Raw genomic sequence first — 21,448 nt, 5'->3', positions numbered from 1 at the left:
TCTGCTTTAAGAGTATCATGCAGTAAGCAGTTCCATGTAGGAAGGCTTTAGCTCATGGGCAGGGAGCAGATGTTGCCAGACTACAGCTTCCATAATCTCTGACCATCGGCTAAACTGTTTGGGGCTGATGGGATTAGGAGCCCAACAACACCTTGAGGGCCACTGGTTCCAAACCACTGCTCTAGATGGTTGCTAGAGACTCTTATTCTCCAGTGGTGACACGTTTCTGTATTTCTTAAGAGTTATTCTTAGCTGAACAGGGTACTAACTAAAGGGGTCCTCCAGTCCCCAATTTCAGAGGTGGATGTGATTTTGGAGCCATGTAACCTGAAGCCTCCAGTACATTGAGTCAAGCTTTCCACCCTCTGAGCATTTTGCAGCAACATTAACATGTCCTTTTCCTAACTTACTGATCTTCCTTTGTAGCCACAGGTATTCCTAGGCTCTAGGTACCAAGGGTGAAATCCACAGGTTTCCTTTTAACAGAGAAATCCAAGAGATTGTTGAGTGTTAGTGCGGTGGCAGAGCATTCAAGTTGGAATGAGACCCTTTTCCAACCCCCTACAGCGCATTGTCTGTTGCCTCTGCAGTTTACAGCATTGTTTTCGCCTGATTTCTGTCTTTATTATACATTGCTTTGTTTAATTTTGAAACTGCAATTGTATTTTAATTGTTTTAAATCTGTGAACCAGAGGACATTGCTGATTGAGCATGATACAAATGTCAATAAATAAACTAAAGACAGGCAAAGCACAGCCATGCCACAAAACAGGGTAAAGATTTATCAGTAGTTTGATTGTATGCCATTGCATTGGAAGACAATGCCATATCTTCGTTCAGAAAACAAAATCCTCTAGGTTCCACTCTTCCCTCCCTAAACCAATTCCATTAGTTCCTGGCTTTATGAAATGTTCATCAATTTATTTCAGGTTATTACACTATTTCAGAACTAATCAGTTTTGAAACATTTTTCCAATGAGGTTTTCTTCTCTCAGCTGGCATACTGTGACTTTTTTTTAATAAGATTTTTTCCCCTTTTAAAAAAGAACGTAATGAATATTAAGGGTGAATATATTATCCTCAAATGCCCCCAGGAAAGTTTGGCACTTTCTGAAAGCTAATGAATTATGGATTTTGAATAATTAGGTTCTATTTAGAAGAGAGACCACCATTGTAACAAGATGTATGTGGACACTTTCAGGAAGAATAATATGTGCTTATCCAGAGCTTCTGGTACATAAAATGTATGTCTAAGTAAGTAGTATGCTGAGCGACTTGCTTTTACATGACACACAAACACAAAAGGGGAGCCTCTTATTCAGGACAAAATTTCATTCATTTAATGGATTGTCCTATACACCCACATTTCAAACGAAAGAATGAAGCTGAGAGATGAGCCATTCATTTTCACAATAGAGTTCATAAACTCATGACAAGGACAAGACGGAATTTCAGTGAATGGGATCACTGAGACATGTCCCCATATGCAACTTGTTTGAACCTTGTTTTTCCTCCAATGAAATCTGACAGCCCTTAATCACGGGGAGCACAATAAAGCAAAATATGATTAAGAAAAGACACGGAAAATGACCATAGCTCAGGAATAAAGCAAAAGGCTCCAGGTTCAGTCCCTGGCATCTCTAAGGTATGGCTGAGAAGGACCCCAGTCTGATACCCTCGAAAGTCACCGCCAGGGAAGAGGCACTTGCCGCCCCTCCCACACTGCTGCACTGTGATTCCCATCATTCCCAACCATTGGCTGTGCTGCGTTGGGCGGATGGCATTGGGAGTCAATCATCCCGTGGAGAGCCCAGGTTTGCCAGCACTGATGTAGATGACACAGAACAATAAGATTTATGTTCTTGTTGAGCAACAATAGCGTATTAAAAACTAAATTGTAACAACTGTTACAATACAGAAACCAGAAAAAGGAAACCTCCAACCATGTAAATTTCCAACAAAGCAAAAGGCAATTGATAAGAGTTCTTGGAACCTAAATGTTTCATTATGCCACCTTTGGGAGATTTTGATCGTGACTTAAAAGACTTTCCAAGCGACGACAAAATTGTAGTGCTAGAGTGTGTATTGTGTAAGCTCACAAAGGGGAAAGGGTTGACTGCTCTGACCCTGTTGCTATATGGGGAGAGGTGCCTAATTTGCTTAACTGTTTATCTTGATGCTTTGTTACTGAGATACTTCTCCAGCTGTTTTGTGTTTATGCCCACGAATAGATATTTTCGTTTTGGATAGGTATCGCTATAGGTTGGGTGGGTCCCATCCAGGCCTGCAATCCTGTATCTGTGAGACAAAACCTGTGGAATGAGCCAAACCAATACTGCCACTTACATGTCTAAAGAGGTTGCACTGTTGCAGCAGAAACGAATGGATGGGCCTTTTCCTACCACACCTGGCTGGATGCCACTTAATTCTAGGAGGGGAAACAGCAGGCCAAGGGGGAGACTGTGTGTGTGTGAGAGAGAGAGGGGGGTGGGTGGGGGTGTTTTGGCTCCTGCCAGAAGCTGGAAACACAGAGGCTTGCTTTGCTTTGTGCTGGACCCAAAGCTGTGGCTTGGGGCTTCCCTTGAAACCTAGTGGGGAGGCCAGATCTGTTGGAGTGTTAATGCCGAGAGCCTCTCCAGCCTAAGTTCAGGTTGTCTATATGTGTAAACAATACTGTCAGGGAACTGCCATCGGAACTAGAGGAGGAGGCGAGGCTCCACAGTGATGCTGGAGAGGGGCCAAGCAGGGAGAGAGGCAGGTCTCCTGTTGGGGAAGAAAATCAGCGCAACACCAGGGATAGAGGGGGGGGCAATGGGGGAAGCAGAGAGCAGGCTCCGGGACTCTTCACTGGACACCAGCGGGGAGAGCACAGGTCCTCCGCTACCCACACCCTCCCTGCGCAGAAGACTTCCGCGCAGGGAGAGTAGGAGGAGACTGGGCGTCAAACAACTTTTATGTTGGAAAAGGTTTAAGAAACGCCCACTGACGGATTCTGCCAGCGACTGAACAGCCACGGAGTGGGTGGCTGTCCAGCGAGAAATGGTTTAACCAGCCAACCTAGCCCAGAGCGGCGGCAACTTACGCACAAGCAACCCCTAAAGCCATTACAAATACTATATGTCCAAGAGACACCACAGTTTCCATTGACCTCCATTCCAAGGAAAGCAGATTCTGGTTGAGGGCTGGAACCCCTGGAATCTCTCGCCACTCAGAGACTGGGGGGCATGTGCTGCAATACTAAGTGACTCATAGGCATCTGCCTGGCCAATGTGAGCAAATGGATGCTGCGCTAGATAAGCTTTTGGTCTGATCCAGCAAATCTTATAAGATACCAGTGTTTAGCTACCTTCCAGTGATGCTGTGAGGAAATGTTTTTCAGTCTAATACCTTCCCTCAGAATCTTTCAGAGCAGGAATTAACCACCCTCAGCACATCCCACCACCAAATTTCTATATGAGCTGCTACCCTTGATGTGTCTTGAGATGGGGAGGGGGAGTATTGAGCAGTGACTCATGCCTAAGCTTATTCAGCATCAGCCTCTTCCTGGTTCATCATGTTCTCATTTGTTGCACTCCACTCCGAACACAAGTTTTCGACACCTGAGATTATGACAGAACTCTTCAGACCTACTCCTTGAGGACAGGCACAATCTGAGAGATTTCCCAGATGCCCCACCACAGAAATTTCTCCACTGTGAAAGTGTCTTCTCCTGATGTGGGGAGAAGAACAAGCCAGCTGGCAGTGTCTGCTACTCAGAGCCCAGCCAAAAAGCTGCTTAACACATTGGCCAGTGTTCCATAAATCACAACAGATGGGAACTGTTACCATTTCCCCTTTCTCTGCCTCACCAACAAGACATATACTATTCAAGGTTACAGAAACCTGACAGTTAAACGTGACATTTCTAGCCTTAATAGGTTATATTTTGCAAAAGGAAAGGATTTTGGAAACATGAAGTGACTCCTTTTGTATCAAACTCTGAGTTAACGGTTTCATTTAGCCCACTTGGCCCAGGTAATAAAAACCATTCACAAATGCACAACTTGGAAATTTAAAACATTTATTAATTAAAAATATATAGATAGATAGATAGTGATACATCTATGAAAAATGTTGTTTTCTTACCGCTTTCATCTAGCAAGAAGTCATCCTGATAACGAAACTTTTCAGGGCCACATGCAATGAATATGTCATCTTCGCCAAAAAAATCCTGAAGGCACATCACCTACAATAAGAAAAAAGAAGAACAAAATTGACACCAGCTATCTCACAAATGAGAACATCTAGTAAAATGGTTTAAATGCAGAAGAGATTTCATTGCAGGAGTACTCCAAATCACTGGCTAGGGAAACTTTTTAAAATATGAAAGATTTTTGTGGAAAGCACTGGTATACTTTACCACGTTGCATGAAAATTTTGCTGTATAACTTTCATGTTTTGGCAATCTGTATACAGTATCTCTGGTAGGTTTCAGTTTACTTTGCTTTGCTGTTGGCAAAGATTATTGTGATAATTTTAACAAAATCTATTAGATAACCAGTAACTGGAGTTATGGGAAGCTTGTAGGACCCAAACAAACAAACAGAAACAAATTCTGTGATCTGAGCACTGGGATTTCTGAACCTGCTGTTTTTAGAAACAAGCTACCACTGCAACCTGACCAGCTTCTCCTCAAAATCTGCAGCTGAATAACTGCAATGTGCGTTTTGTGTGGCTACCTTTCCTGATTGACAAACTTCAGCTGGTGAAAAATGCAGCTACCTGGATGTTGACGTGAGACCGAAAGTCAGAATGTTTAACACTGTTACACTATTACTCCAGGCCAGGGGTCAGCAACCTTTTTCAGCTGTGGGCCGGCCCACCGTCCCTCAGACCATGTGGTGGGCCGGACTATATTTTGGGGGGTGGGGTGGCAGCGGGGGGAATGAATGAATTCCTATGCCCCACAAATAACCCAGAGATGCATTCTAAATAAAAGCTCACATTCTACTCAGGTAAAAACACCAGGCAGGGCCCACAAATCACCCAGAGATGCATTTTAAATGAAAGGACACATTCTACTCATGTAAAAACATGCTGATTCCTGGACCGTCCGTGGGCTGGATTGAGAAGGCAATTGGGCCGCATCCGGCCCACGGACCTTAGGTTGCCTACCCCTGCTTCAGGCCCAATTCAAAATGCTGGTGCTGACCTTTGAAATTATTATTATTTTAATAAGGGACCTGGATACTACATAAGTCGCATGCTCCTAACAATGCCCAGTGTGGAAAGATAGTTTCCTAAGGCACAACCTTGCCCATCTAAAATGGAAACAAATGGCTTGGTGAGTGCAGTTATATGCGACTGGGTCTGTTGTGATGCCCCCCCCCCACCAATTGCTTAGTTTCTTTCCCTCTTTTTCTAATACTAATAGTAATGTTAATGTTTCTTTCGTATGGTATTTCACAACTGCCAGGTACGCAGAAGACAAGATCTCCTTTGGGCTTTTGATTCTGCTTTGACAGTTTGCCACAACAGATTAGAAATATGCTTCTGCTAAAAGTAAAAATAACGAGAACACCTGAGTATGAAATGCAGATAAGATGTGCCATATGCAAACATGGAACAGCCACAACCAGCAATTGTTTTATTTGATTCCCTTGCAAGCTGCAACTTTTTCCTCCTCCTCATCTCCTCATTAGAGCAGTTAAATATTTATTCATTCATTTATTTAAAGCATGTAGGAACTGCTCAATATTTCAAAAATGTAAGCTGTGTACAGTGCAACAACGATAAATAATATAATTACAATAAAAATACAATGTAAAAAAACAGTAAAAGAGTCGTAGGCAAAGTCAGTGAACACAGAGCTTCGGGTTGTGGTCACTGGCTGATACACAAATAATAATGGCATTTAATTTTATTGATTTATAATATTTATTATATTTATCTTTTCCCTGAAGAGCTTAAGGTGCCATATATAGTCTCCACCCCCTTATTAATCTCACAAAAAACCCACTGTGGTAGGTTCGGCTGAGAATGAGTGACTAGCCCTGGGTCATGCAGAAGGCTGGAACAGACTATATCCTGTCCTTGCGGTCATTTAGCCTGATCTGATAATCAAAAATGAAACCTTAGTTATTCAGAAGTATTTCCCCCTCATTTTAACTACTTCAACTTCAATATTTCTCACTGATTATGAACAGGCAGAAAATTGGAGTGGATAAAAGGCTATACTAGGTCAGATTATTGTTACTGAAGCCCAGATTTGGGGGAAAGAATCTCTGTACAAAAAGCACCATGCGAACAGAATAACAAGTAGTAACCTGTTTCCACATCTTTCCCTGACATCCAATTTAAATGCTAAAGCAAGAATATTTAAGAATATCTCTCTATATGAGTGGTGTGCAAGTCAACAGTGATGATTTAAACACCGTTCAGTTGCATGCATGAAACTACATGGCGGGGGACAAACAGACACAGCGTCCAGAAACACAGTATTTTACAGTCAACATAAGAGGAAAAAGAGCTAGTTTAATCCGGAATGTTAATGACTGCCTAAATGTCCTGGTGTCCCATAAGACTTAATTTAACACTGTGTGTGTGTGTGTGTGTGTGTGTGTGTGTGTGTGTGTAGGTTGGGGGGAGGGGTAATAAGTAAATCAATCTCACAGCAAAGCTTGCAAATCTGTTATCTGGACTCAGTGTGAGTCCCCAATCCTCTTGAGCAGATTTGAAGGGTGTGCAGAAGGATGCAGGGAAAAGGAGAGGGGGAGTTCCTTTACACAAGTCTGTTGTGTGAGTGGAACAGGAGCACTGGATAATAATGCAGAATCAACAAGAACAGCCATCACATCTACCAGTAGTATAGGAGCGCTTCTTCTGCCACTGGTGCTGAACAACTTTTGACTGGCAGCTTCAAGCCCCCTCCTGCTCTCTCTTCTTAATGGTCCCTTATTAGCGTCCTCTTCCTCCGACAACAGAAACCCCAATATCAGCAGAGGTCTTGGAGGAACCTGCCTGCCATTTCAGAGCTGGCCTGTCATCTCCCCCAATTCCACAAACTTCTCTGGTCTGTGCCACAGTGCATGTTAGGCCACATTCATCAATAGTTTTGACTTCACTTACAGTGACTGTTAAGTTGTAGGTGAACATATCAGACGACACAGCGATTTTTCAGACAGCTCTTGTTTATTCACAGGCCAGAGCAGAACTGAACTGAAGGGTTCAGCCAACCTGCTTATACAGAGCTCAACTACAATGCAACAGCAACCACTTTCTGTAACTATCCAATCACTGAAAGTCACTTTCAATTCCTTATTTGCATATGCGGACCTGAGTGAAAACTATCTACAGTATCCCCCTGCTGGCCCAGGGTGAGAACTTCAGTACATAGCAGTGACTCTCTTCTTTTCATGGAAATGACTGGTAAAAAATTCCACAACTTCCTCTGATCTAGATCTCCTACTATATCTTCTACTATATTTTTGGACATTTGCCAGCCTCTTAAAAGACCTAGGACAGAAACATCACCTACACTCTTGGATTAGCTTCAGTATATATTTCATAGCAATTTGTTTAATTCAGCCACAAGCAATATCATTTCATTGTGGAGCATCATCCTGCAGAAAAGCCCTGGTGGCAACTGGTTGTTTTTTTTTACATATCCAGAATGGTTTCTTATTCCTGAAGCTTTTCATTCAATATGACTCAAGGCAGCCAGATGTATTGACAATGTCTTCAGAATGGAATGTGTGTTGTTTTTGAAACATTTCAAATTCACTTTTTAAAAGCAATAGCTGGTTTAACTTTGATGGCAACAACCTTAAGATGAGCTGTGTGACGATAAAAGTGATTAGCAAAATATTAACACTTGAAAAATTACAGAGTCAAGGGTTTGAATCATTCCCTCAAATTCAGCTAATTACACATCCCTCTCTTTATTGTCTTTGGCTCAAAGTCTTTCACTCACACCCATTTTGTTAATCTGTTATTACGCACACTGCATTCCATGGGGATTACAGAACATTTACAAGAATAAAATTAATGTGCTGCAGACAAATCTGTATGTCCTCTTTTCGTTTCCGGTCCGAGTTATGAGACAGGGATTTAATCAAAGGCATTAAAAGTTATCTGCTGTTTACACTTTTTTTGTTTGTTTGTTAAAAAATAATAATTCTGCAGAGAACTCATCCTTTTTGTTGTTGGCAGGACATCTCCATGGTGACAGCTGCATCATCAAGCTAGGAGAGGTCTTTCATCAAAGCAAAGGTTTTCCATTTATAAAGGAGGGGAAATGAGATTGTATTTACAAGAGTGCACCCTGCAAATGAACTGGAGGCTCCGCGCAGTTAAAAATTGACAGAAGCCCCATTGCACTTGTGGGCTCAATCAGATCCATGTGTCACTTCTGGGTCTAACCTCCCAGAAACAGCACACAGTTGTGTAGCATGCACAATTCCGTTGCAGCATGAGGCAGACTCCAGCCAGCACTCTCCAAAGGCACGCTGTGAAGTGCGCTGGGCAGAGGGCAAGCAAAATGGGGAATATACCGTATTTTTCGCTCTATAAGACGCGCCAGACCACAAGACGCACCTAGTTTTTGGAGGAGGAAAACAATAAAAAAAATATTCTGAATCTCAGAAGCCAGAACAGCAAGAGGGATCGCTGCACAGTGAAAGCAGCAATCCCTCTTGCTGTTCTGGCTTCTGTGATAGCTGCGCAGCCTGCATTCGCTCCATAAGACGCACACACATTTCCCCTTACTTTTTAGGAGGGAAAAAGTGAGTCTTATAGAGCAAAAAATACGGTAATGATGAGCATCTAAAAGGCTTCCCTTGCTTCAGCTCAGCCTTCATAGCAGAGTGATCCCAGGCCAGGGTACAACTGCACCAGGATTGTTAAAAACAAAAAGCAAGGGCAGATTAAAGGATACAGACAATAAGCACCAAACCAAATGGGTACAGTGGCCTAGTTGCAATAATATATGTACCCTAAAAGGCATCTGAAGACCAGGTGTGTTCATGTGCGTTGCTGTATTTTTGCACTGTGTATTCATCTTGTTTATTGGTCTATGGCTGCTTTTTATTAATATTTTGGAAGGGGTCCTAACATTTGCTACCTCTCTGAAAAACGCACATGATAGCCAAGCACTTTGGAAATGGAGAGGAAAATCTGTTCAGAAAGAGAACAAAATAGTTGCTTCTGTAACTGGCTTCCTCCCCTCCCTAAAAGGATGCCTATTAATGTAAATAGCACTATGCCAAATTATTAAAAAGAATGTAATTGTTGTATCAAAAGGTATTTACCAGCTATGCAAGGGGGGGGGTGTTAAGGGAGGAAATCCCCAAATTCCTCAGAAAATTTCAGCTCCAACAAAGAACCATTCTTATTATTTTAATGTAATGTTACATACAAATTAGATTTGTATTTGAGTCCTGTGGATGAATTCAAGAGTTTGCAAATTCAGAGTTTGCTTGGTTCTTACGTTGGCTCATTGGCCTGTTCTTCAAGGAAAGGCAGGGCTACATAGCTGAACAGAAAATGCAAAGAAGTCGTCGTCTTGCTTTGTTTTAGAACAGGAAATGCATAACACGGGAGAATCAGAAGGTTTACAGAATCAAGAGTGGGAGTCAGAGAGGTCTATGCAATGCTGTGTGGGTGGCTTTTCACTTATGCAACAGGAGTTTCCCTTCCTTACCTCACTTTCCCTGTGTGTTCCCAAAATCTGCTCCAGATGGTCCCCCAATCCTCTGGGGCAGATTTTGAGGGTGTCTGAGGGAAATTCTATGGCACAAGCAGAAGCCTGTTTCTCAAGCAGAACGGCAGTGTTGGGTACAATCTGGTGGTTCAGAAGCAGGACAATTATCTCTCTGCACAAGATACATATTGCAATCAAGTCTTCTCTTGTTTCCCTTTATTGCTGTTTTTTCTTCCTTTCTCCATCCTCCCTCTGTACCTTAGGTTTGCAAGTGTCCCAAGGCAACTGCACCAATTCACCACACTCTTGGATAGTTTTTGTTTCATTTTAAAGTTCCTATGTTAGGTTTCCATCATTAATTTTTATTTATACATCCATGGTGCAAGCTTCTTGGGACCAGCACTGGTCCGTTTTGCATGTCTAGATTTTTCTTTGCCAGTATTACAAAGAGCAATGTGTTGCTGATGCTGGATGAGAACCAATACTTGCCTGGGACCACCTATTGAGTTTACATCTGAGAGAATATCTGAGCCAATGATTTCCCAGTGTACAGCTCACATTCCTAACCGCATCTTAAGCAATGTCATACTGCCAAATTCATTGTTTCGTTCGGCTAATTGTTTTGGCATGCGAAAAGACTAGATGTCATGTATCTAGGGATAACAGAGGGCCTAAAAGATCACACAGGGAGGATCATGCTAACGTCCCACTTCTCTGAAGGATGGATAAGTTATTTCTAGCACGTTCCAGCACAACTGTGTGTGCAATGACGATGCCCTGGGAAATATCACACAGGCACAAATACTCCGTATGGGATCAGTCCACCTCATGTTCTAATTCTAATGTTCTAATTCTAATGTTTTCTCAGCTGTGATGTCTCGACTAACACAAATGATTTTGGGAGGTAGCCACAGAGCTAAGGCCTCATCTGCACTATATATTTAAAGCTGTATCATACCACTTTAAACAGTCATGGCTTTCCCCCAAAGAATCCTGGGAAGTGTAGTCCGTTAAGGGTGTCCAGCGTGGTTTCACAATCAATCCCTTTTCTTAAGGAACTCTGCGAATTGTAGCTGTGTGAGGGGAACAGCAGTCTCCTATCGCTTCTCAACACCCTTAACAAACTACACTTCCTATGATCCTTTGGGGGAAGCTGTTTAAAGTGGTATGATACTGCTTTAATTGTATAGTGCAGATGGGGGTCTAAGGGTTTTTAGGATATTAATTTATGCTCTAGTATATCCATACAGCAGAGACCTTTCTTTTCTCGTTCTCCTCTACCCTCAATAAATATTTTGCTAAGCCTAGGAGATAATGTTGACCCACAGCCCCTATTCATTTCAACAGAATTCTACAAATTCTAGTGTGAACAGCAATAAAATAAATAAAGGCCTGCTGCAAGAGAGGCACTTTGAGGATTGCTCCCACAAAAGATACTTCCTTTTATAATCCCACAAACATTGCTTAGGCTCTTTCTATCATCATTAAAGGGAAAGGCAAATAACCATCATAAAAATCTTACAATTAAACCGCTAAATGCTTCCTCCCAATTGCGAGCCATTTGGTCATGTCCATCACAAAGTTCCTCTGCATGATGGGGAAACTGAAACCAGGCTAAACACTATAAAGTATGCTCATTTTATTGCAATCCAATACCCAAGCAACCTGGCAATTCATCAGCATATGGCTGTGTGACTGAGATTTCACACACCTAAACAATAAAAGGGGAAGGAAGAACACAATACCGCACTGCTATGAGATGGTATTTCAATGCAATCTGTTCTTAAGAAGGGATTAGTTATAAGAGAGCAAAGCATCCTAGGCTGGGCTCGACTAATGTTTCTGAATAGGTGACATCAATAGTCTCTTGCATTTAGAAGGGTTTTCCTCTGCCAGATTTGCACTTTGCTTTGCTTTGAAGTACAGTGCAAGACTGCCATTTGGTGGCCAGACATTCAAAGTGATAAGGTATAGTAGTCTACTCAGAACATCAAATGTATCAGTAACTCTTAATAAAACAACTTCTATTCACAGAATTGTGATGAACTAACAAAAAACTTAAGCTAATATTTCAAAATAACCCTCATCCATAAGGTTTACATAAGACCCGCTTATTTGATGCCCTGTAATAGTCTAGAAGTTCAAAAACATAATTACATCCACTCTCATTTGAAAAAGTGTGAGAACATCACACTAATTTCCGAGAACCACAGTCTTTTGTTTTTTTTTTGTTTTGTAATAGCATTCCTAGAAACTTCCATTTTTTTAAAAAACAGTATTTAATCATTACAGCAACAAACACTACATCTTTTTGATGTACGCTATGGCTCAGTTTGTGCATAATGCTAAGCCAAATCATGGCTTAGCATAAACACATGTTTGTGCATGTTTGCCCAAAAGGAGATGGTAGCCATTTTGTTTGTTCTCCAGGATCCTGATCCTGCCACAGGACTGTGAACAACACTGTAGTTTTGTTAACATGTCATCCAAACACAGGGTTGCGGTTGTCTCCACCAAAAAACCACAACTTGTAAACAAAGAACAAATCTTGATTAGAGCTCTTGGTTTGTATGGAGGAAGATAAACCATGAGCCCAGGTTCAGATGACACACTAACCCAAACCATGGCTTAGTATTGAGTAGTGTGGCGGCATCAACACAGTGCCCACACTGTCCTCTCCAGGAACCCATGCATTTACATTAAGGCGTGATTTGGCTTAGCATTACAGTAGTACCTCAGGTTAAGTACTTAATTCGTTCTGGAGGTCTGTATTTAACCTGAAACTGTTCTTAACCTGAAGCACCACTTTAGCCAATGGGGCCTCCTGCTGCTGCTGCGCCATCGGAGCACGATTTCTGTTCTCATCCTGAAGCAAAGTTCTTAACCCAAGGTAATATTTCTGGGTTAGTGGAGTCTGTAACCTGAAGCGTATGTAACCCGAGGTACCACTATACGTGCAAATTGGATAGTCACATCAGTTAAGAGGCTCCATTTTGGAAGCAGATTCTTTTTTGTTTTTTTACAAATGTTTATTGTAATCCAGATAGCTTGAGACAGTAGCCATTTTTCAGTTGTTAAAAGCATGTATGGGAAGCATTGGGGAAACAGGCTGTATCCAGAAAGAGACATGTTTCAAAGTCTGAAGTAATCAGACAAAAAGAAGGAGGATGAGGAGGAGGGAAGAAGAAGAAGAAGAAGAAGAAGAAGAAGAAGAAGAAGAAGAAGAAGAAGAGAACTTCTGTCACAATTCCACTGAACTTGCATGTGTCATCTGCACTTCATGGTGGATGTGTGTATTTTAGTATTATTCCTCTTTATAGCAGAAACGCACTGAAATATTCAGCAAGGTGGGCTCCGCAACATTTAACTGGCAACTGATTATCCAAAAGCTAGATTTCGGGCAAAAGCAGTTTTAAACATGGACACCACTAGGGTAGAAAACTCATGTGATATCTTAGATGCATGCAAATGCATTTCGAACGAAAATTAATCTTCTTCCCCTGGAATAAAATGTAAATTGCATAATATGAACCTCACTGCAAAAGCCAGGATCTGACATTTTAATATTAGTTAATTTTTAGGGAGACTATTATATTGCTAACGCTTTTGTAAATTTCATCTCTTTAAAGCTCAGGCAATAATGAAGAGTCTAACACACTGTCTGGAATTCTAACCATTCCAAAGTCTCTCTGTCCAAGTTCAGAATCAGAATGCAACAATACCATACAGAAACGTGGGTGCATTAACAGAAATGGGGCAAAAAAACGGAACACAGATGTCAAGTTTCAACAAGTCATTCCACACCATCTACAGCTGGAACTAGTACAAAAGCAACACACATGTGGTGATAATGTAAGCATTTGATGGAATGATAAGGGCAGTAAAAGCAGCTTAAAGTGTAAACCCCTGAACCTTAAGACACCTTCTTCAAATTCCAAAAGTGAATGTATAATAATAATTCAGGCCTTTTGTACTTTAGGAAAATGAAAACGGAGACATCTGCAATCTTGGGAAGGGTGAGGAAGGGAGAGGTCAGACATACTCCTTTACTGCTCTGTTCCCTGATCTAAACTGAGGCTGTGCTGCCCCCTTGTCAAGGGAAAAAGCATAAAAGCTGGCAGAGCTAACTGCACACTGCAAAATCTGACAGGGATTTCTCCAATGTCATATTCCACCTATATTTTCCTCAAGGCACCAAGAGTCATTTTACTTTATAAAATTTAGCAAGCAAAATCAGGTTTGCACACAATTGTACATCTCCCTCTTCCTTGATAGCAATAAACAAATTTATTTAAAACACACCATTTGAAAGCTCTGTTTACTATAAGTGCTGGAGTAGTTTGTCTCCACCCCCAAAATGCACCCCAGTGACAGCTTCAATAGTTGTTTTAGTTTTATAATGGATTCTGGATTCAATGGTGTCTCTAACCAATATTAAATGGATCTGCAAAAGGCTCTTGGTTGAGGTGCCAATAAATACTATGGGAGAAGATGAGGGTGGCAGACAAGGCCCATTCAGGAGCAATGCAGTAATACCAAAGGCATCTCAGCTCTAATGAGTCCACCTGGCACCACTGAAGATGTGCCATGGCACCCTGAGTATTCTGATTGCAAGAAAGCAGATAATAAATCTTGATAAATAAATACATTAAGGCTTTCCAGATTTGACATTATTAGTTTTATTAATAATAATAATAATAAATTTTATTTATATCCCGCCCTCCCCAACTGAAGCTGGGCTCAGAGCAGCTAACAACAGTAAAATGATAAAACATTCTAAAATCATTTCATTGTAAAATTAATTCAAATCAGATTAATGGCAACCATTGGGCTAGAGTTCTGTGAGGATTGCCGAGGGAGGGAGTCAGGCTGTGCCCTGGCCAAAGGCCTGGTGGAACAGCTCTGTCTTGCAGGCCCTGCGGAAAGATGTCAAGTCCTGCAGGGTCCTAGTCTCTTGTGACAGAGCATTCCACCAGATCGGAGCCACAAACGAAAAAGCCCTGGCTCTGGTTGAGGCCAGCCTAACCTCTCTGTGGCCTGGGACCTCCAAGATGTTTTTATTTGAGGACCGTAAGTTCCTCTGTGGGACATACCAGGAGAGGCGGTCCCGTAGGTACGAGGGTCCTAGGCCGTATAGGGCTTTGAAGGTTAAAACCAGCACCTTAAACCTGATCCTGTACTCCACCAGGAGCCAGTGCAGCTGGTATAGCACCGGGTGAATGTGATCTCGCAGCGAGGACCCCATAAGGAGTCTCGCCGCTGCATTCTGCACCCGCTGGAGTTTCTGGGTCAGTCTCAAGGGCAGCCCCACGTAGAGTGAGCTACAATAATCCAGTCTTGCTAATACTGCTCTCCTAATACTGCTTGCATTCATCATCTTTGAAACTGTGAAGAGTGATAAGGTCCTGCTAACTTAAAAGAGGGGGAGAAAAGGAGAGCTTCAGCAGTGTGAGTTACAAATGGAACATGTCTGCAACTGATACTTGCTGTAATTACTTACAAAGCTTAAAGGCTGTTTTAGGAACAGGTTCAGCCAGACAGAAACAATTTAAAAAAAAATAATACTTCTCTGTTGTAAAAATGGGGGGGGGAATACTACCACAAATTAACAGAAATTGAGTTTCAGTGATTCATTAATGTTCTCCCTATTGCTATAATGATGGATACAGGGTCAACCAGCACAATTTTAAAGGAATTTGTCATTGCCTGGGCATGTTGTACTCAAGCATACCAGAGGGATAAGAAAAATAAAATAACGGGGGAGGGGGGTTGGGAGAAAATAAATAATAATATTTGGATACAGTATATGTATGTTGAATGTAATTTTAAACTGCTAAAAGAGGTTTATTTTTGAATACATCATTGTAGTATTGTTGCATTGTAAGAACTAAATCAAATAAGATAAAAAGGCACATCCACAAAAAGAAAAAAGAGAGAGGAAAAAAATAAGGGGAGGCTTAACATGGTGTCATGAAAAGGAACCTTGACCCAGAATTAAATTCAGTGGTGTTTTCAGCATCATTTTTTATGGATTATTGTTTGAACGAGCCAAAATGAAAAGCATTACATGAGACTGCATGGTACCACTCTATTCTTCTTTGGTCAGACATCACCTGAAATACTTACTGTGCCCAGTTCTGGATATCACAGTTTAAAGAGGGTATTAGGAAACTGGGGCATGTCAAAAAAAATAATAATGACAAGAGTGAAGATCAGTTCCTCTGGCAAAAGTTTCAATCAACTGAGCATTTTTAGCAGAGAGAAGAGATGATATGATGGTCGTCTTCAAATTTTTGTTGCATAGATAGATCAATTCTGTTTTATGCTGTTCGTAAGGGTAAGGCCAGAATCAACAAGTTCAAATTAGAGGAAAGGGGAATTCAACAAAGCATTAGGAAGAACTTCCTGATGCCATGAGCTGTGAAATTTTGAAGGCGTGTCAAGGTGTTGGCAGTCTGACCAGAAGTGATGTCATGAAGACCGAGTGCTGAGGAAATAACATCACAGCCTGATAGGGGACAAATATGATGTGTGGGTCTCAGTCACCAAGAAAGAGAAAGGTAAACAGGAGCTGATAAACTGACATACGGGAAAGGAAGTGGGAGTGAACATGGCAACAGCAGAGAGAATGAGGGTGAATGGAAGACTGTGAGAGATTATGGTGAAAGAGACTAGGACAGGAGCCTGGCATGAAGGACAGAGTGAACATGGGGGAAGCTGTAATGGAGGGCAGAAAGGGAGTGTGACTCTGTATGAAGCAGAAGAGGAGGAGGAACAAGCAAACAAGCAAGCAGCAACAGGCAGAACCTGGTAAAGTAACAAGGTAAAGGTAAATGACCCTGGGTGGTTAAGTCCTGTCAAAGGAGACTATGTGTGCTGGTCCCAGGGGGAGGTTACCGTGGGGCGAGGTCCAGGACCTGAGTCGAGGGTCAGCAGACGGTCCTCCACGGGCGAAGCGGGGTCCAGGGTGAGGAGCAGGGCAAGGACAGGAACTCTCGAGGAACAGGACAGGGTGCTGGCCGAAACAGCTCTTTAACGACGTTGCTCCCGCAACCTGGGACCGGGCTGACTCACCTTTATCTACTCTAAGGCCAGGGGCGGTCCCGGCCGCCAGGAGATCCGCCTCTCCTGGCCTTAAGGCGAGCACTCCTCCTGGGAGAAACCAGTTCCCTCCGCCTCTCTGCCCTGAGCCTCTGCAGCTCAGGAGAGGCTGGAGGGTTAATGGACCCAGGGGGAGACTCACCTTCCCCTGACAGGGCTGGGAGAGGCGCACCTGTAGGCACTGTGTCTTCAATCACCTCCGGAGCCAGAGAGGATTCACCTGGTGCCTGCTCCTGAGGATCCGGCACAGGTGCAGGTGCTTCAGATCCAAGGCCCTGCCCCAGTTCAGCCGGCCCTGGAGGCGGGGACTCCTGTGCAGGCTGGGGTTCCTCCGGTTTAGCCTCTGAATCGGATTCCCAGGCCATCACACCATGAGATGCAGCATTCATCTCGCTTTTCAGGCAGGGGGAGCCAGCGTTTGTCCATAGACAACTTTCCTGGTCATGGGACTAAACCGCTTCTGGTGCAATGGAGCACCGTGACAGAAGCCAGAGCACACAGAAATGCTGTTTACCTTCCTGCCACAGTGGCACCAATTTATCTACTTGCACTGGTATGCTTTCAAACTGCTAGGTCAGCAGAAGCTGGGACAGAGCAACAGGAGCTCACTCTGTTGTGCATATGAAACATTCTGGAGCTCTGAAGGCACTTGGGGCTTGCACGGAAATAAGGTAGAATTATAAACCTGCTTTACTCTTATTTTCCTTTGGCTAGGGTAATGGAGAAAACTCTCCAAAGGTTAGCTCGACATTTATGCAACTGTTTGGAGATTTGTTCATCAGTATCTGTCAGGAAAGTGCAAGTTTGGCACAAACACTGCAAAATAAATACCGTATTTTTCGCTCTATAACACGCACTCGACCATAACACGCACGTAGTTTTTAGAGGAGGAAAATCCGTAGGCATGCCACCCGTAGGCATTCCCTCCATAACACGCACAGACATTTCCCCTTACTTTTTAGGAGGAAAAAAGTGAGTGTTATGGTGCAAAAAATATGGTAAATAAAAATAAATAAACCCTATGACTGAACATTTTCCTCTTTCACAGTATCCCATGTAATACCTTTTTGGCGCTACAGTTTTGAAACTTTGTTAATTGCCAGGAAGATAATAAGTGTGTAATGGGAGAGCGTCTGGCTATACCTATATTCAATGCTGTCTCATGTAGCAAGGTGTAGGGATAGGTGAATCTGTCAAATCTCAGTTTCTTATTTTTTCAATCATAAGTTCAGTTCTTCACATTTACATTAGTGTGATGTTCCCCACCCCCAGTCACCCTGAAGATTCATCAGCATTCTAGTGTGAATTTCTCCTAATACATAAGTCTCTGGGTGCATGTAGGCCTAATAGACACATTTTTGCAAAGCAACTTTCCCTGATATAATGCATTTTGTGTTATTTTCACTAACACATGCATTTTTAGATACCCTTTGCTTTAGCACGTACATTTTGTAGCCACTATTAGGCTAAAGGACCGGACTGCAAAATTCAAAGAAGCGTGAAATTTGAGGTGTGGCCGTGTTTTAAGCTCATATATTGTTTCAGCGCTGGCCCCCGGCCTCTTAAGTGAGATGGGCGCACAACCCTAGAGTCAGACACGACTGGCCCGTACGGGCAGGGGTACCTTTACCTTTACCTTATTGTTTCAGAAAGTAGAGGTTTTGTTCGTGTGCCTTTAAATGCAAACCAAATCTAATTTTATCCCTCATCCTCAGTAAGGTGTCATGGTAAGCTTCAAAAGATAAGACAGGCACTGCCTCTGTGATATGATCTCATCGGCTCTTGGAAGGTTTCTGAATCCCTTCCTTTAATCACAGTGTTATCAGCGCTCAAGTGGGAAGGCATAAATTTCTTGATGTTAATTTATTTTATGCCTAAAGAAGTCAATTTCATTTAGCACAGCTAATATTTTGTTTTCTGCAAATCTGTTGTTACACAATTCCATGGAGAAATCTCAGCAGTGGTTATTTCAGGAGGCGGAGGCATGCCTATGAATGGCATTTCTGGCAAGTTGTAATATTCTATTTGCACACACGGTGGAGCTGCAAGCCAACAAAACAAAACCTGCTTTTAGCCAGCTCCATGCAAGCAGAGAAATATTTTATATCTCAAACAGAATACTTCTGCAAATGGGCAGTGCATTCCATTAAAATGCCCTCATACACCATTATTATTCATCTTTGACAGTAATGACGCAAAAATTCCAAGAATATTAACATCTACCAATACAATACATACCATCCACTATACATTTCAGGAAGTTGTTTGTCCTTTATGTGTTTGGACACTTGTTAGAATACTGTAATCAAATGTTGCACAATGGCTCCTGAGATGAAGCAGCAGGTTTTTGCCTATGTTTGGATATGACTGGATGCCATTTTGAATCAAGAAGCTGGACTGAACCTTTCAAAATTGCACAGATTTTAACCATGGATTTCAAAACTACATGGACTTTTGTTATTTCAGCAATGCTAGGTACAAGGTAGCTAGTAAAATATATCTTTATCTAGATTGAGATTGATTAGATAGATAGATGGTAGATAGATAGATAGATGATAGATAGATAGATAGATAGATAGATAGATAGATAGATAGATAGATATGGATAAAGATATAAATTCATTCACTAGCAAATAGAAAGGGATATCATCTGCAAGCATTTTATTGTCAAGGAATGGCACAAGAGTCCTCTAACTTTATCCTCCAGGGGAGAGCTAAACCTTTCTGTCAGCAATCTGCAGACTGCTGCTGATAACTGCTAAAACTATTTACGGTTTGCTATTAAACAATGTGCTGACAGATTTTTGTATGAGGGCACACATAACTTCAGACGTGAGATGATGTTCAGAGTTGGCAACCAGAAATGGGTGAAATTCAAGCAAACTCCACAAACCAACAGAGTCAACTACTGTTGCATTTCTGCTTTCACTCTATGCTTCAGTCTTGTGTTGGGGTTCCCAACGTGGCATCTGTGGGCACCATGGCACCCTCAGACATACTCCACAGCACATGCAAAGGCCCCTTGCCCCTCCATATTGGTTGAGGATTATTTTTTTGGTTGCTTGGTTGGGAGATAGTTGCCTGTTTGGAAGGGAGGGTTGCCTGCCTCTTTTACCTGTTTTCATCAGTTTTGGGAGGTGAAAGTATAGGTTGTTGGTTGGGGAAGATTCTGAGCATCACTTTTTCTTCTGCAAAACCTGTGTTTTGAGGTATTTCCTAAACTTCTAATTGCATCCCTGCGCCCACAAAGATTACAGATCCCTTACATATTATAATAATAATGCCTAATCAAAACTAGGCTCCAATTTTACTTATAAGAAAGATGACTGCTTTGCAATTCAAGCGACACTACACGGTGAATATGCAATGTATTCAGCACAGGAGTGCACAACCCCAATTACTAGAAGCCTACTTTGATTTTTTTTACTAATTCAAGAAGGCTGTTGCTATGTTAATCACATATAAGTGCTGCCTTCCAGTTAACCCCTTTCTCTGTTATCAACTTTTATCTCTGTCCACTCCACCATATGCTCTCTTGCTCCTCTCTGCATCGTAACAGCTCTCTCTGAAACCCTGTTTTCTCTTTCCTCCAAGTGCACACTCTCTTCTCCATGAGCACTCCCACCTCTATTTGACACCCTCTTTTTTTGTTTCCTCTCCTGCTCTTCTTTCCACAGCCTCACCTCTTTAGCCCCCTTTGTCAACTCTGCATCCCACAGTAACTTTTGGAGCCTTTTGTGCTTATATGCTGCTCCTGTTTTGACCGCTCTTCTCAAAAACTGTCGTTGCTGTTGGGTTTCTTTTTAAAAAAATAAATAGTAACATTGGTGTTTTAGGGTTGCTGCTGTTAATAAGGCAGATGCAACATATATTGCTTTTTAATATTGCATGTTGTTTTCTATCTTGAGTTCATTTTGAGGAAATAAAGGGCAGGATATCATTAAAAATAAATAAAGGACAGTGGTACCTCGGGTTAAGTACTTAATTAGTTCCAGAGGTCCGTTCTTAACCTGAAACTGTTCTTAACCTGAAGCACCATTTAGCTAATGGGGGCTCCTGCTGCCGCCGCGCCGCCAGAGCACGATTTCTGTTCTCATCCTGAAGCAAAGTTATTAACCCGAGGTAATATTTCTGGGTTAGCGGAGTCTGTAACCTGAAGCGTATGTAACCTGAAGCATATGTAATCCGAGGTGCCACTGTAGTACGGCAAGGCGGTACTCCATATAGATGGGGTGTGATGCTTAGAGTTGCTCTGAATGGATGCCAAATCTTAAACAACAACAACAACATGGAACTGCTTGCCATCACTCCTCTACAACTATCTCCTCCTCCCACATGTCCCAAACTGACCAACCTATCTGGAACATCTCATCCCTTGCTTTTTCCTGTAAGACTAAAAGCAGTCGTTAACAGTAGTCAACTGGTTTACCACACCTATCAGCCAATCACCCATTCCCACCACCCTTCTGAGTAATACCCCTCCCCACCCTCTCACTATATAGAAGGGTCTGGTGACTTCTGTTTCAGTGTATCTGAAGAAGTGTGCATGCACACGAAAGCTCATACCGATAACAAACTTAGCTGGTCTCTACAGTGTAGTGTAGTGTTTAGAATGTCTGACTAGGACATGAGAGAGCAGGGTTCAAATTCCCACTTAGCTATGAAGCT

The 21,448-nt window shown here is 42.2% G+C and overlaps 1 protein-coding gene across 4 annotated transcripts in view; it reads right to left on the bottom strand.

Annotated features, from left to right (window-relative positions):
* The window catches only part of DCLK1 (doublecortin like kinase 1), a 203,178-nt gene that overhangs the window by 106,513 nt on the left and 75,217 nt on the right, over positions 1–21,448 (bottom strand). For all 4 annotated transcript variants that reach the window (XM_083609119.1, XM_083609116.1, XM_083609117.1 and 1 more), the window contains exon 4: positions 4,126–4,225. In XM_083609119.1, the coding sequence (XP_083465245.1) occupies positions 4,126–4,225 (100 nt within the window). The remainder of the gene's footprint in view (positions 1–4,125; positions 4,226–21,448) is intronic.

The sequence above is a fragment of the Podarcis filfolensis genome (assembly GCF_964270895.1).
Source record: "Podarcis filfolensis genome assembly, chromosome: 4".
Classification (NCBI taxonomy): Eukaryota; Metazoa; Chordata; class Lepidosauria; order Squamata; family Lacertidae; genus Podarcis; species Podarcis filfolensis.
The sequence above is the reverse complement of the archived record's forward strand: the minus strand, read 5'-3'. Positions and strand labels throughout refer to the sequence as shown.